The 17,856-nt window shown below is 39.2% G+C and overlaps 1 protein-coding gene across 2 annotated transcripts in view; it reads left to right on the top strand.

Moving 5' to 3' along the window:
• Window positions 1-17,856, top strand: part of CNTNAP5 (contactin associated protein family member 5) — a gene marked incomplete at its 5' end in the record, with an annotated part of 726,412 nt that overhangs the window by 659,369 nt on the left and 49,187 nt on the right. For both annotated transcript variants that reach the window (XM_081142435.1, XM_081142434.1), the window contains 2 exons: window positions 8,677-8,807; window positions 15,902-15,989. In XM_081142435.1, the coding sequence (XP_080998561.1) occupies window positions 8,677-8,807; window positions 15,902-15,989 (219 nt within the window). The remainder of the gene's footprint in view (window positions 1-8,676; window positions 8,808-15,901; window positions 15,990-17,856) is intronic.

Genomic DNA, 17,856 nt, shown 5'->3' with positions numbered 1-17,856 from the left:
GTATGGATGCCCAAGGGTCAGGACTGCAGAGAGGAACTGCTCTATGGGCCATGGCCATATATCCAAGAAATTGTCTAGTTGCCCATGTGACCAAATTTGAATAGTCTGAGTTGTCCCTTTGAAGGGGCAAGAATTTATGCTCTGCTGCTGGGAGAGCAACAAATTCTGTTGGACAGCTGAGCTTGTGAGGTGGAGAGAGCACAGGGGACAATGGCACTGGCAGCCTAGAGTTCCTCGCTCCTACTTCAACTCGAGCAGCTCCACGTTTTTCTGTTTTCTGTAATAGCCATCACTGTATATTTTATTTGAATAAAGTGCTCTAAATTGAAAACAGCTTGAGAACCATTGGGGTAGGTATATACGGAAAATCCAGATGCACGGAAAAGAGATGGAACCCTAAACATTAGCAAGAAGCAGAAGGTTCAAGGTAGTGTGAAGGATTGAAAACCTGAATAAATTCCCTGAGACATCATGGCCTTAGATGCAGGTAGGAAGGAGGGCAAACCAGTGTAGACACCACTCAATTCCAGGTGGGGCCTCCAGGACTTATCCAGGTGTTTGGCATGTCACTTGGGATTTTCCAAACAGGTGTTGCTCCAAGTCCAGGTCAATAAACTCCAGGGTGAAACAATATCTATGAATAAGTCCTTGGTCTCAGGACATACTGAGAATAAGTAGCACCTGGCTGGGTAGTTCGGTTCCTTAGAGCATCGTCCAGATACGCCAAGGTTGCAGTTTGATCCCAGGTCAGGGCACATACAAGTATCAACCAATGATGCCTAAATAAGTGGAAAACACATCAAGTGTTTCTCTCTCTCTCTCTCCCTTCCTCTCTCTCTCAAATCAAGAAAACAAAAATTAATAAAAGAGAATAAGGATCACCTTTATTAATACTATTTCAAAGAAGTTATTTTTTTAGAATTAAATTTTTTCTAAGTTCCACTGAATATTTTTGGGTCTCCCTTTCTTCCTCCCTCCCTTCTTTTCTCCTTCCTTCCTTCCTTCCTTCCTTCCTTCCTTCCTTCCTTCCTTCCTTCCTTCCTTCCTCCCTCCCTCCCTCCCTCCCTCCCTCCCTTCCATGCCTCCCTCCTTTTCTCTCCTTCTCCTTTCCTTCCTTATTTCCTCCCTTTCAATTTTACCGAATATTTATGATGGACCAGGCACTGGAAATCTACAGATAAATGAGGTATGTACAGATTCCCAAGGAGTTAACAGATTGTGTGAGGGACAGGCAAGTAAATAGACAATATGACCCAGTACATGCTTGGATAGGGGCGAGCACAGTGTCTATAGGAGCAGAAGAGGGCACCTTGGAGAAGCCAGGAAAGGCTTCCTGGAAGAGGTGACCTTACAATGAACTTTGGAGAGTGGGCAGAAGGAAGTTTGATTAGAAAGTTTAGAGTGGAAGAGCATTGTAGGCTGAGCTGATCACGTGGGGTCATTGTGGTCCATGGGAAATCCATGTTTCTTGGAGACAGCTAGATTTAGTTTCTAAATGAGTCCACCACTCACTATGAATACTGAAAAATTATTTATCTCCCTGCACCTATGTTTATTAACTTGTAAAACACAGGAAATGAAAACAAATATATTCTGATGAAGTGGAGTCATAGCAGAAACTCAAGCATGATGTCAGCCACCAGACTGTAACTTTGTCCATAAAAAGTTTAGCAGAATATGACTCCCCCATGTTTGATTTAAAATAGATTCATCATTGGTTTAAATATTTTTTATAATAATAATAAATTCCCTTCCCACTTAAAAAAGTGACATTGAAATTACCTATGATCTAATTCTAAAAAGTAAAACATGCATAGATTTTGCCTGAAGACCTAAAAAACGTTAAGCCTGATACCACTAGAGTGCTCCAATCTTAATCAGATCTGTTAACATTTTTACAGAGTATTTGCTGGTGACAAAAGGTCATTCCATTACATCTATGTTTATTCTAGAATAATGTTTGGAAAAGCCCTAAGTGGGGCTCAAATCAATTTCATTTCTAATCTCCACATTGTGAACATTTTACCTCAGTCTATCTGTACACACACAAAGAGATATGCTCTCTCTAATATATACTAACATAAAAAAAGAATTGAGGCCACATAGGAGAGGAGGCATGATAGTGCCTTGGATAAACTGTAGTGAACTCCTGGTCAGAATTGCCTATATTTTGGTTTATTAGATTCATAGACAGTGCCTTCTCTCAGTCAATTGTCTATGGGACTATAAACTTGCGATATTTACCATTTTGTTAAACACATAAGGAAAGATGGGGACAGGAAACTCTAGGGGAAAATTGAAGCATGCAGAGAAAGCTTATAGCGGGGGCAGAGCAAGGCCTGACAGCAGGGGGAGGCAGGAGACCCTGAGGCCAGCAGACAGGACAGCGTCCTCCAAGAACTTGATGGCATCACCAGAGGACGCCCTGGAAGGAGAGAATTGCCCCTTACTTCACTGACTAAGCAGATGAAGAAGATGCCTGGGAAGGGTGGCTAATTAGCCTCTGTCCCGGAGCCCACACTATATCTCAGCCCAGTGCTTCATAGCAGACTGAAATTTTAGTGGTGTCAAACTTAATGTTTTTGTTGTTAATCTTCGCCCAAAAATATTTTTCCACTGATTTTTAGAGAGAGTTGCAAAGAAGGAGGGAGGGGAGGAGAGAGAGAGAGAAACTTAGATGTGAGAGAGACACATCAATTGGTTGCCTCCCACTTGAGCCCTGACCAGAGCCAGGGATCAAACCTGCAACCCGTTACATGCTCTTCACCAGGAATTGACAACCCTTCAGTGCACAGCCAAAGCTTTGACCACTGAGCAAAAACAGCCAGGGCGCAAACTTATTTTTCAAAGTTATGCGTTGGGTTTTTCATTCCTATGAGTTATATGAGAATGGGTTAGGGAAATGTTTCAGGATATCACATTGGGGAATTCTAGGAGGCATTATTGCATAAAACATCTAAGAAAATGAGATAAATATTTGTTGGTCTGTAAAATAACTGGTTGGGATGTTTTATATTTTAATTAATTTATTTTTAATTATAGTTGACAAATTATTATATCAGCTTCAGGTGTACAACATAGTGATTCAACATTTTTGTACTTTACAAAGTGATCACTGCAATGAGTCTAATAACCATCTGTCACCATAGTTCTTATGATGTCATTGACTATTTTCTGTGCTGAATGTTACATCCCAACGACTGACTTTGTACCTGGAAGCTTGTACTTCTTTATGCTTTTCCTCCTTCCTGATCCACTCCTGCCCCTTCCTCTCTGGCAACCATCAATTTGTTCTATGAGTTTGTCTCTGTTTAATTTTGATTTTTTCATTTGTTTTGTTTTTAGATTTCACATATAAGTGAAATCATACATTCTTTGCCTTTCTCTGTCCAACTCATTTCACTTAACATAATACTCTCCAGGTCATCCCTGCTATTGCAAATGGCAAGAATCCATTCTATTTTAGGGCTGAGTCATATTCCATCCTTTGTATAAACCACATTTTTATCTGTTCATCTACAATGGATATCTAGGTTGATTTCATATCTTGGCTTCTGTAAATAACACTTCAGTGAACACAGGGGTGCATATATTTTTTCAAATTATTATTTTTGTTTTCTTAGGATAAATACCCAGAAGTGGAATTGCTGGGATGTATGGTAACTCTATTTTTAATTTTTTTGAGGAAACACCACACTCTTTCCCATAGTGGCTGCACTGATTTGCAATCCCCCAACAGTGCAGTAGGGTTCCCTTTTCTCCACATCAGTGACAACATTTGTTATTTTTTTCTTTGTGATAATAGCCATTCTATCAGGTGTGAAATATCCCATGGTTCTGATTTGCATGTCCCTTATAATTAGTAATGCTGAATATTTTTTCATGCGTCTGTTGGCCGTCTCTGTATCTTGTTTGGAGAAATGTCTATTCAGGTCCTCTGCTTATTTTTTAAATGGATTGTTTGTTTTTTGACATTGAGTTGTATGAGTCCTTTATATATTTTGTAACGTAACTTCTTACCAGATATATAATTTGCAAATGTTCTATTCCCAGTCCGTAAGTGGCCTTTACATTTTATTGACGGTTTTCTTCACTGTGCAAAAGGTTTTTTTTAGTTTGTTGTAGTTCCACTTGTTTTTGCTTTTGTTGCCTTTGCCCAAGGAGACATATTAAAAAGTAAATATTGCTAAGAAGGATGTCAGGAGTTTACTGCCTTGGTTTTCTTCTAGGAGTTGTATAGTTTCAGCTACTGCATTTAAGTCTTTCATTTGTTTTGAGTTTATTTTTGTATATGGTATAAGAAAATGGTCTAGTTTCACTTTTTTACATATATCTGTCTAGTTTTCATAACCTCATTTATTGAAGAGACTGTCTTGTCTATTATTGCCTTCTTTGTCGTAGATTAGTTAACCATATAATCTTAGGCTTATTTCTGGGGTGTCTATTCAGCTCCACTGATCTATATGTCTGTTTTTGTGCCCATACTATACTAATTTGATTTTTATAGTTTTGTAATGTAGTTTGAAATCAGGGAGCCTGATACATCCAACTTTGTTCTTTTTTCCCAAGATTTCTTTGGCTATCCTGGGTCTTTAGTGGAAAATGTCATTGGTATTTTAATAGGTATTGTGTTGAATTGGTAGGTTGCTTTGAGTAGCATGGACAATTTAACAATGTGAATTCTTTGAGTACATGAGCACAGTATAGCTTTTCATTCATTTGTGTCTTGTTAACTTTCTTTCATTACTATCTTATAGTTGCAGAGCACAAGTCTTTAGTTTCTTTGATTTATTTCTAGGTATTTTACTGTTTTTTATTCAATTGTAAATGGGGTTGTTTTCTTATTTTTTCTTACTGATAACTCATTATTTTTGTATAGAAAACAATAGAAATCTGAATGTTAATTTAGTATCCTGTAACTTTATTTTATTCAGTTATTAGTTCTAATAATTGTTATTGGGATGTTTAGGGTTTTCAATATATAGTTTCATTTCATCGGCAAATAGTGAGACTTTTATTCCCTTTATTTCCTATTTAAATCATTTTATTTCTTTTTCTTGTCTGATTGTCTCGGCTCTGACTTCCAATATTATGTTGAATAAGGGTAATGAGAGTACACATGCTTATCTTATTCCTGATCTTAGAGAAAAAGCTTTCAGCTTTTTGCCATTGAGTATTATGTTAGTTGTGGGCTTGTCATATATGGGCTTTCCTATGTCCCTTCTATATCCACTTTGTTGAGTATTTTATAATAAAAAAGAATGTTGAATTTTGGCAAATGCTTTTCTGAATCTTTTAAGATGGTCATGATTTTTCCCCTTTATGTTGTTTGTATGGTATATCACATTGATTAATTTATGGATATTGAAGCATCTGTAATTCCTAGAATAAATCACACTTGACTATGTTGCAGCCTCTTTAATGTATTGCTCTATTTGTGTTGCTAATATTTTGTTCAGAATTTTTGCTTCTATCTCTATTAGAAATATTGGCATATAATATTCTAATTTAGTAGGATCTTTGTCTGGTTTGGTATCAGGGTAACATTGGAATCATAGAATGAGTTTGAAAGCCTTTCTTATTTGTTTTTGTTTTTTTGTCTTTTTTACTTTGTTATGTCCGTTATGCTTCTTTTTTATTTTTAAATTTATTTATCTTTATTGTTGAAAATATTACAGATGCCCCCTTTTTATCCCTATTGATCCCCTCCACCCCACATCCACCCCACGTGTCTGTGTCCATGGGTTATGCTTAGAAACATATAAGTTCTTTGATTAATCTCTCCCCAGCCAGTCTCACCCTTCCCACCTTCCCTCTGAGATCCCTCAGTCTGTTCCATGCTTCTATGTCTCTGGATCCATTTTGTTCATGAGTTTATTTTGTTTATTATATTCCACATATAAGTGAGATCATGTGATATTTGTCTTTCTCTGATTGGCTTATTTCACTTAGCATAATACTTTCTAGTTCCCTCCATACTGTGCCAAAGGATAAAAGTCTTTCTTTTTTACAGCTGCATAATATTCCATGGTATAAACATGCCACGACTTTTTTATCCACTCATCTATTGATGGGCACTTGGGCTGTTTCCTTCCAGATCTTAGCTATTGTAAATTGGGCTGCTATAAACATAGGGGTGCATAAGTTCTTTATAATTGGTGTTTCGGGTTCTTTAGGATATATTCCTAGAAGTGGGATCACTGGGTCAAATAGCAAGTCAGTTTTTAATCTTTGGAGGAAACTCCATACAGGCTGCACCAGTCTGCATTCCCACCAGCAGTGTACTAGGGTGCCCTTTTCCCCACACCCTCGCCAGCACATGTCGTTTGTTGATTTGCTGATGGAGCCTTTCTGACAGGTGTGAAGTGCTACCTCATTGTGGTTTTAATTTGCATCTCTTATTTGTTTTTTTTTTAATAATTTGAGGAGGCTAGCAATTAACTGTTTTTTGAATGTTTTGTTGAATTCACCTGTGAAGCTGTCTGGTCCTAGACTTTAGTTTGTTGAATGTTTTTGATTTTTTTGATTACTGATTCATTTTTCTTTTTATAGTAATAGGTTGGATCAGGTTTTCTGTTTCTTACTGATTCAGTCTTAGAAGATTACATGTTTTTAGGATATTATTCATTTTTTCTTGTCCAATTTGTTGATGTATACTTGTGCATAATATTCTTTTACAATACTTTGTATTTCTGTGTTGTTAGTTATTACTTCTCATTCATTTCTGATTTTATTTGGGCCCTCTCTCTCTTTTATTTCCTTATAAGACTGGCTAAAGTTTTATCCATTTGTTTATCTTTTCAACAAACTAGCTCTTAGGTTTTTTATCTTTTCTATTGATTTTTTATCCCTATTTTATTTATTTATGCCCTGATCTTTATTTCCTTCCTTCTACTCACTTTGGACTTTGTCAGTTCTTCATTTTCTAGTTACTTTATGTGTAAAGGTTAGATTATTTATTTGAGATTTTTCTTGTTTCTTGATGTAGGCCTATAGCACCATGAATTTCCTTCTTTTAACTGCTTTTGTTGTGTCCCAAAGATTTTGGATCACTGTTTTTCCATTTTCATTTGTCTTAAAATATTTTTTGTTTCTGCTTGATTACTTTATTAACCCATTGATGTTTAATAATATGTTGTTTGGCTTCCTTGTGTTTGTGGTGTTTTTCAATTTTATTATTATAATTGATTTATGGGGTGTTTTTTTACCATCAATAATGAAGAAGATGTATGATATGATTTCAATATTCTTAAAATTATTGGCACTTGTTTTCTGGCCTACCATGTGGTATATTCTGGAAAATGTTGCAGATACACTTGAAAAGAATGTACATTCTGCTGATTTAGGGTATAATATTCTGTAGATATGTGTTAAGTCCATCAGTTCTAATGTGTTGCTAAGGCCACTGTTTCCTTGTTGCTATTCTGCCTGGATGATCTATTCATTGATGTGAGTGGGGTTTTAAAACACCTTACAATTATTGTGTTACTGTCAATATCTCCCTTTATGCCTGTTAATATTTGATTTATGTATTTATTTGCTTGACTGAGGTGTTTTTGACATAAATTGAGATGTTAAGGAAGCTTCAGAATTCTTTAACAGGGTCCCTGTTGAGATTACTGACATCTAAAATGAATGGTTGTGAGGCAGGTATTAGAAAGATATGTATAAAATGGAAGTGATTTCTAAAATGGACAAATAAATACAGAATATGAATGTGTGTACTCATGAGCCAAAGTGTGGGATCATAAAAGACTCCAAATTCCCTCAAGGAATGTGATACTTATAATTATGTCTCATATATAATTATCATATGCTAATTAAGTTTATTTGATTGAATTAAATATTAAAACACCCATATTCTTAAAATTAAAAGAAGCCTGAGGAGCATGCCACCCAACCACAACTAGCGCACAAGATAGGTCCTTAAGTTTTCTTTAGGATAGGCAGCCAGGGTCCCTTTGCCAAATGTCTACACATCTGCACAACCGCCCCCCCTTGCCCAACTCCTATTAGTACCAAATATGCTAATGATAGAGAGCTATTATTAATTACTTAAATGATAAAATAACCAAAATATTAATATTTGGACATTTCTGATGGACATTTCTGATGGTTTGTTCTCTCAAAAGGAGAGAACAAACAGGAAAGCCAGGATTGACTGTAGGAAGCTTCTCCTCTTATCTGGCTGTTAGGTAATGGCCTTATAACCCAAAATTATATTTTCTTCTGCCTTAGGTTACTTCACATTATATTTTCTGAAATTTCATGAAGACAATTAGAAAGATAAGGAGTTATAGGATATGGTAGGAATTAAAGAAAGAGTGGAACAATGTTTTATCGTATTAAAGTTTTCACAATCCAATTACAAAATAGACTGGTTGTTTTATTTTATAAACTGATATTTTGGTTTCTGATAACATCCCTCCCTAGACACACACACACACTTTAATTTTGCAGCTATACTAAGAGATTTCTTTATGGGCCCAAATACTACAATAATAACATATCTTTTAAAATTTAAATGATAAAAGAATTAAAACATGGATTCCTTTGATTTAATTTAAATTTTCAATTTAATTGAATAACAATGATCAATTAAAATACAATTTAATCATGCTTTTACACTTTATGGGTCTTATTTTTAATTCTAATTTTTAACATTTACTTTTCAAGGAAGCTTACAAGTTCACTATCAGCTGAGTAAGGAGGAAACCCATGTGTTCACCATTGAAGTAGAGAACTTTGCCAATAGAAGGATGCACCACTTGAAGATTAACCGAGAGGGAAGAGAGCTTGCCATTCAGGTAAATTATTTTCCTTTTTTCATTCAGCCAGACATGCCCTGGATGCTCAATAAGACTTTTTTGAGCTACTATCCCGAGCTAAGTGTGGAACCAAGTTCTGGAGATAGAAATGAACCACATTTGGCCCCAGTCTTTGAAAATATTGCATAGTGGTTCTCAAAGTGTGCTGCTCCCTTTCCACCAGCATCAGCATTACCTGGGGCCTTGTTAGAAAAGCAAATTCGTGGGCCCCACAACAGACCAACTTAATCAGAAACTTCTTTGCAAGGGAGTCAGCAGGTGATTCTGATGCCTGCTTAAGTTTATAACTCCTGAACTGTAGCATAATGAATGGGAAGACATACGGGTAAAGAGGAAATCGTGAGAGGCTGGCAAGGGCTAAGACCGAAGTGTGCCCAGGTAAAATGAGAGCATGGAGGCAGGCACTGGGCATCAGTACCAAATTTCTGGGTGAAGTTAGGACTAAATGGAGTCTTGAAGGTGATTATGAATTGCTAGGTGGAGAAGAGAGAGCAAAGTGCTCAGGCAGGTGATCCATGTGAGCATTTGCAAAGCTGTTTAGGAGAGTATAGTATGTGGCAGGCACTCCATAGAATTCCAGTGCAAAATTCTTTGTGTAAAGAGGAGGCAGGAGACGATGGCACATCACAATAGATAACTGGCAGAGTCCACATAATCTTTTTTAGAATCATGACCTGAAGTTAGCCCTTAAATCTTACCAGCAGTCACCCCTTATTTTTTTTAATCCATCCACTTTCTTGATCCCCTAGGTGATAATTTTAAGGCTCCACATTTATCCTTATACCACCAACAATCTTAACTGCATATTTACTCTCAGCAGATGACTTTTTTCTTCTTTCTTGTGAGAAAATTTAGCGTTCAGAAGACAATATCCACATATTCTCACCACCACATTTACTCACCTACCTGCATCTGTGTCTTTGTGCTCATTCTGTGTCCTGTTGTTGAATATAAAGATGAATGGCCCTAGCTAAGGCCTGACCCACCACTCGTGGGCCAAATTTCATACTTACTCAAAAACATTCTTCCAGCATTATCCCTTTCCCTTCTCTTTTCAACATTTTCCAGTTCTATTGGATGGCTTCCCAAAGCATAAAATAATGTAAATATTACATAAATAATAAACAACAAAAACAACAAAACACTAAAAATCTTCCTCTGGGGCTGGGAAGGAAAATGTCTATCCTCTTATCTGACTTTATATACTGCCTCATTTTCTCTTGTAGTTTATTGCTCAAATCCATGGAGATATTGTTTATATGCTTGGTCTCTGAATTTCCCTTTCCTATTTCCTAAACCCACACAAATGATTTTTCTCCCTGTGCTACAGCAAAATAATATTTCTCAAGACACCAATGGCCTTATCTTGCAAAATCCACTGGTCTTTCCTTATTCATCTTCTCATCAGCATTTGATACAGCACCTGTTGTCTGCTCTTGGGATGTTTTTCATCAGGCTTGGAGGCCAGGCTTTCACCTGGTGTTTCCTCCTGTCTCTAATTTCTTTGGTGGGTCCCCCTTTAACTTCTAAATTCTAACCATTGGAAGCTCCCAGGACTCCATCTTCAGAGTCCCCTCTTTCTTATCTGGACTCATTCTGTAGCTAATTTCACCTACCTGATCTCATATATTTAAATGCTATGTGTGCGCTGATGAATTAATCCCAAATGTATCTCTACACTAGTCCTTTCCCTGAATTCCGGACCTATATATCCAACTGCCTCCTTGACATATCTACGTGGATTCACTTAGATATCTTGAATGTAACCTATTAAAACTGAGTTGCTAAGAATCTTCCTCCAAATACCCACCACTCTCCATGACCTCTCCCATCTCAATTAAGGCTACTCCACTCTTGCAGTTGCTCAATGTTAAATTGTGGTTTCATCTCTGATTCCTCTCATTTTCTCACATGCGACATCCTGTTGATCAACAGCTTCTACTCTGCTCCAAGCCACTCTCATCCTTTCCTTGATTATTATAGGTTATAGGTGCCCTTTAACGGAAGGACCCCTGCTTCTTTATTTTTGTTTGTTTCTCTGAAGTTTATTCTCAACACAATAGCCAGAGTGATTCTGTTAAAGATTGGACACATTGTGGTACTCTTCTGTCCAAAGCCAAAGACCTTGCAGTGGCCTAAGAGGCTCTCCATGACCCAGCACCCTTGCTACCTCACCTGTTACAATTTTTGCCCTAACTCCTTGTACCCACTCAGGCCTCCTTTTACTTCCAGAGTCCATGAAAGGCTTCTGTCCTTCTAAGGCCATGGGTGTGTGGACATGGGCCATGAGTGAAGTCTAGGTGGACTGTTGGTTTTCTTGATTGGGTGGAAGTTCAGGATGAATTGTCAAATATATAATACAAATAACAATCCCTGAGTGATTATAACTTAATGTGCTTACCTCTAACATTTACTCTTTAAATAAGAGGGAAAATCTTAGGAGGAAATTTGAGTCTAGGCCAGGTTGAAGGAGGAGAGGGGTGGGAATGATGAGTTCCTGTTTGAAGATGTTTTGACTAAGGTCCTGAGGGGCATCTGGGATGGGTCCTGGTGCGCATTTGTATACAAGACGCCTTTTTCCTCCTCTGTATGTTTCCTGACTTCTTTTCCACAAATGAAAGACACAAACAGGGCATTGAGAAAATAATAAAAGGTGTTTCCTCTTCTCCTACCTCTAAAGCATTCCCACCAGTGAATTAATAAGGTGACAATAAGCACACGGTGGTTGAGGACAGACAATTTCCAAAGCACTGAAGGGAGCAGAGAGAATTGTTTGTTAACCCAGTAACATAACACACTTGCCCCCCTGGCCCCCTCCTTTCTCGCTCAACCTCCTCTCCTTCCTCCCCACTTAGAAAAAGTTGTTCAGTTAAAACAGAAAGGACAGCTTCGCCTGCTCCTCCATTCCCCAGGCCCGTGGAGCGGGTCTCCGGCAGCACTCAGAGCCTGTGAGTGAGAGGGGCAGGCAACCCCCGCTCTGTGCAGCCAGCCGGAGGCACCAGCACTCAGAGCAGATTCTCCCATCCCCAGGCCTGGAGTCCGGAGTCGCCCCTCCCCTCTTTTCTCTCAGATGATAAGAAGAAGACCTTGGGGCTGGGTCTGTAGCCAGAAGCAAGAACTCCTGGTAATGATCTGAGAATTGTCATGGGGTTAGTGTTTTTTAAGACACAGGTGCCTGGAAAAATGCCTTGGTTGAGAAGGTGAACTTGAATGCCCCTATTTAAAATGCACTTATGAGTACAATCAAACTTCTGAAAACTAATAACAAAGAAAAAAATCTTAAACACAGCAAGAGAGAAATGAAAACCTCATCTATAAGGGAGAAGCAATTCTAATAACAGCAGATGCCTCATTAGAAATCAAGGAGGCCATGATTTAAGTGCTTAAAGGAAAAAAAAAACAAAAACTGTCAATCCCAGATTCTATATCTGGCAAAATTATGCTTCAGAAATTAATAGGAAATAAAGTATTTTGCCAAACAAAGAAAATTGAAGGGAATTTGTCACCAGCAGATCTATACTAAAAGAATGACTAGAGGAAGTTTCTGAAACAGAAATGATAAAAAAGAATCTTGGAAACCCAGGAAGAAAGAACAAAACTATGGGTAGATACACTTACCTTTTCTTGAGTTTTGGTCAGCACTTGAAGTAAGAAAAATGTCCAAAAAATAAAAAAATGAAATATAAATAAATAAATAAATAAATAATAAATTAATTAAATGAACTTATGACATTAAACAGATTAAGCCCATTTGCAAAATGCCAGAACAATGAAAAACTGAATAAAGGAAGTGTCAAACATTTTTTGAAACCAAGTAGCTAATTACTTCCTTTGAGAGATGAAGATCTCAGGGTCAAGAGAGGCATCCCCAGGGTGCAACAGGCCTGGGTGTGAATCCATGCTCCCTTACTTACACATGTGTCTTGGGCCAGTTACTCACCTTTCTGAGCCTCAGCATACTTACCTGTCCAAAAAAGGGGGGTTTGCAAATGGAACTGAGCTCAGTCTGTTCTCGTAAAGATCATATGAAAGAGCAGAGCTAGGGAACCAAGCATAAGGCCTGGAATCTGGGGTGTTTTCCTCCCTTCCCCATCTCAACTAGTGACTGGATCCCAGATTCTGAGATTAGTCATGCTTCTTGGACTGTTGACAGCCTTCAGCCATCCAAAGGCCTGAAGGACAGTGGTTCTTCACTGTCACTGCCTCACTAGTTGTAATTAATAATAAGAAAATAGTAAACCATAAAGTAAAACTTAAAAAGCCTAACATAGTGATGCACCTCCCACTGAATACTACAATGATGGCCTAGCCCATGTCACACATACACAAGGTATCCCCTAAAATGTATGCACACTACTAACAATTAATTCCAATGAGTTAAATTTGAAAGGAAAGAAACATCCATTAACCTATCAGCTTTTAGTAGTGTGTACTTCTCGGGGGACAGCCTATAGAAGTCCTAGGAATAAATATATTCACTGGCCAGTGTGGTCCTGCTGGTGGGAGCACCGTCCCCTGCACCAAAGGTGACGGGTCCCATTCCTGGTCAGGGCACATACTCAGGTTGCCCGTTCTGTCCTTGGTCGGGGCGTGTGCTGGAGACAACCAATCAATGTTGATGTTTCTCTCTCACACCCATGTTTCTCTCTCTCTCTTTCCTTCTCTTCCTCTGTCTCTAAAAAAATCAATCAATCAATCAATGCCAAAAAATAAAATATTTGTGGCACTCCCCCTTTTTTACTGCTTTTGCCTTATGCATTTGCTAAAATTTTCAAACTGGTAACTCAGTACCTGAACCAGTGCTGAGGTGCCACCATCCCATGTTACGTCCGGACCATCTCCCAGCTATCTGTACTCCATCAGTAGCCTCAAATCTCCTTTGAGGCATCCTACCTTCCTCTCCAAACACCTACAAATCCTTATTTTTCTAAAAACCCTTTAATTGCCACTTACTCCCTCTCTCTGTCCTTAGTCACCTGGTAAGTTCCCACAAGCAGAGCAGCAGGACAGGAATGACTGTATATTTGGACAGTTAGCTCTTCCATGTGTCACATTTGAGCAGGGCCTGTCAATGCCCAGGGGATTGTCTCCACAGGAAGCTGACCTTGTGGAGCCTGGGGAGGGGGCGAGGGCAGAAGCCAGAGGAATCTCAGCTAAACCTTTATTTTTCTGAATTCTTCTGCTTTCCACTCAGCAGGAAATTCCCGCTCACTTTAGCCTCCCCCCAACCTGTACAACAAATCACCCCTGTACCCGGCTGGAAGGGCAGTTTCAGAGGACAGGCAAGGCCGGTAGGGCTCTGAGGGAGCACAGGGAGGAAACTCCTGCGGGGCAGCCTGAATCCCTGAGTGTTAAACATCCTGGGAGTGGGACCTCCAGGGCAGCCGAGGCCTCCTGGGGGTGTGGCAAACTCTGTCTTCATAGCCCACAAGACAGAAAGGGAATCAATACAGGGTGTTTCTTTAACCACTCAGCAAACCTGTCCTAGGAATTCTTTTGCCTGTTTTTTGTAGTAAGCCATTTAGAAAACATGTGTTGATGAGATATCCGTATTCTTATAAAGCCAATAGTTTCGTGGGGAAGGGAGAAGAGAGAGAGAGGAGAGAGGTGGATCATTATGATGCAGCATAATGCAAGGTTAGAGCAGAAAAAGGCACCATTAGACAAAAGAGGAACAATTCAACTAAGCGAGGTATCAAGGAAAGCTTCCTGGAGGGGGTGGACTCTGGGAGCACTTAAAACAGTGTCTGGCACACAGGAGGTACTCAAATATTTGTTAACTAATATTGTAGAAATTTAGAAATAAAAACTCACAGTGAATGTCTAAAAGTTGCTCAAATACCTAGAGAGGTGTGGAGGGTAAAGCAAATCCACAGTGCGTGTGGGCGGCCGCGTGACCGGGGCCTGCTCCGTGACACTGTTGATCTCCGGATGGTATCCATTCCCAGTCTGTGAAACAGGGATGATACTGCTTATTTCATAATGTTCTAAAGAAGAATGCATTTTGAAAGATGCCTTAGTACTGTGTCTCTTATAATGAGTGTTCAATAAATAACAAATATAACTACAGCCTAATTCCATAAATGGGGGTGTAATAAAGCATATAACAACACACACAAGTCACAGCCCGTGACTTTCTCACTACGTGGAAAGCTGGTGCAGAGGGAAAGTCGTGGCAGTGGGAGCTGCAAAAATGGTTATTAGTCTGATCAGCCACTGCCCCAGGGGAGCCAGGGCCAGGCACCCAGATAAAAGCATCTTAGGTTTTCCTTCTTACAGGTAAACTTTAAGATACTGAGAATCCTTTCCAGGGATATCATCATATATTTAGAGTCTGAAGGAAACTGGTAGGGTTTGACTAGACTGAAAAAGGTGAAACAGATGGGGGGATGCCGCCTTAGAAAGAGGAGGAGGGTAACGAGATGGAACTGAGTTAGCAGTGGCTGAGTTGGGGAGGGTTTCCTAAAAATGATCCTAGCAACAAAGTCCTGAAGAATCCCAGGAGCGACTTTTGCTTACACCTCTGAGGAAGGGTTCATATAGGTAGCAACCATCCAACTAGCCTCTCTTCCCCAGGATCAGACTTTTGTCAAACTGAGATATTTGCTCAAGAAAATGCGCCAGTGTCCACACCTGAATGAGACAAGGTCAGAATTAATGTAGTAAAGGGAACAGTGATGGCTCTCAGGACAAAGCGGGGAGGAGGGGGGAGATGGGGAGTGAGTGCCTGTTTTCCCTTCTATGCTAACCCTGCACAGCATGCGCCTAGCTTCTAAGGAGGTTTTATTTGCTTGATTGTTTGCAGCAAAGAATTTGTTGAGAAAATCTCAGTGGGTAGATAAATACCTGTAAAAGCTGTACATAATTTCCCAGGGAGAAGACTTGTGTGACAGCCAAGAAGAAAGAAAGGGGTGTTTTGCGCGCATTGTGGGAGAATTAATGAGGCATTTCTCATCTCCCCGGGGGAAGCCCAGAGAGGGCTGTGCTCTGTGTGTTCTGGGCTATTTTCAGAGGAGGCGTCTCACGCCTTTGCGTGCACTTTGTTGATGTGCCTTGTTTCTGTTTCCCTGCAGGTGGATGAGCAGCTCCGGCTCAGCTATAACTTCTCCCCAGAAGTGGAGTTCAGGGCTGTAAGGTCACTCACCTTGGGCAAAGTCACAGGTTTGTAGTCCAGCCCACACCTTTCCAGTGGGCTTTGTTAAACTAAATGAATGAATAAAATGTTTTCATCGGGGTATTAAGTGATTCACATCTGGAGCTTCTTGCACCCATAATATCCAAGACCTAGAACTAAGATTTCTGGTACAGGAGAAGCTAAGATGTGTGTGTTGGGGTTGGAAACTGGCACTTGCATCTACATTATAAGAGCTTGAATAAGGTAAATTAACAAAAAAACTATGTAATTTTTAACTCAATTTCTAATTTATTTATTAATTTAAAAGGCTTACTTAAATTTTTACTTAAATTTACTTAATTTTTACCTAAAGACATTAAGGATTAGAAAACCCCAATTATTGGAGTGCTCAAACTCTTATTCTCCTTACTAATTCATTGACAATTGAAAGAGGGGAGAAATCTCCTTCTATAATAGTGGATTTCTTTTTCTACTGGAAGTTCTCTATATTTTCATTTTATATCTGATGAAGGCGTTTATTAACTGCAGGGAAGACTGAAACTTTATTGATGAATTTAACATAATTTTTATTACTGGTGTTATTTTTAAACTTTAATTTCTCTTTGTGTTCTTTGAGTAATTTCTACTTTGTCTGATTAATACAGCAATTCAGTTTCACTTTAGTTAGTATTTACCTGGTCTATTTTTGCCATATATTTTCTTTTAATATTTATTTTCTATGTCTCATGTCTGATCTTATGAAAACACAGATTGAATTTTGCAATATATCCAATTTAACCAACTGTTTTATAAATTGGCAAAAATGCCCTGGCTAGTTTGTCCCAGTGTTTAGAGCGTTGGACAGTGGACTGAAGGGTCCTGGGTTCAATTTCAGCCAAGGGCACGTACCTCGATTGCAGGCTCCATCCCTGCCCTGGTCAGGGCATGTGCGGGAGGCAACCTAAGATGTGTCTGTCTGACATCGATGTTTCTCTCTCTCCCTTCCACTCTTTCTGAAAAAGCAATGGAAAAAATATCCTTGGGTGAGAATTAAAAAAAAAAAAAAAATTGGCAAATGTAACTCCCTTTACTTTTTTGGGTTACTTACTAAGGTTGAGTTTGTTTCTGCCTTCTTTTCTGTTTGTTCAACTTTTCCTGTGATTCCGTCTCCTTTCTTACTCTTTCAATCACAGTACATTGGAGAAAACAATAACCGGGGGCATTTTAAGGAAGGATGACTTCAACACAGGAAACTGGTTGCTTACAAAGCTGTGGCAGCACTTAGGGTGTGGACTCCGGTTAGTCTTCCAGAATGACTCCCCAGAAAGTTTTTGAATTGATTAATGGGGAGCTGTCACCTATGAGGACACCACTGATGCCAGCCCGGAGTCCGAGGGCGCTGGGACCCAGTACTGCATGTGGTTCCCAAGTCTCTCAAAAATGGTGGCAGGGACACTTCATGTCTCCAGGGCTTTGCTGGGCAGTGGAAAAGGCTGAGAAAGCAGGACAATGACCCCGATCTCACTGCAGCCTCTCAGACCCACAAATTAGGCGCTCGGACTTTCAGAGCATAATGTGCATCCAGAAACCTGCCTGCAGTCAGGTCCAAACCGTGTCCATTTTAGTCCAAAATGCAGATGAATGAGCCAATTAGGTGACCAACCTCAAGGTTACGTTTCGTGTTTGCTTCTTGCTCCGTTCCCTCTTTCTGCTGACAAGTATGTAAGGCACGCGCTGCTGATTTTGGTTTGCCCATGTAGTCACTAGTCTTCTCCTGCCCCATTCCTTCCTGTTTCCCAGCCTTCTACTTACCAGGTTTTTTTCTTTTCTTTTTTTCCCCAATTACAGATGAAACTCAATATTATATTAGTTTCTGGCATACAGCATAGTAGTTACACATTTATATAACTTATG

The sequence above is a fragment of the Miniopterus schreibersii genome (genome assembly GCF_964146895.1).
Source record: "Miniopterus schreibersii genome assembly, chromosome: 7".
In the NCBI taxonomy this organism is placed as follows: Eukaryota; Metazoa; Chordata; class Mammalia; order Chiroptera; family Miniopteridae; genus Miniopterus; species Miniopterus schreibersii.
The sequence above is the reverse complement of the archived record's forward strand: the minus strand, read 5'-3'. Positions and strand labels throughout refer to the sequence as shown.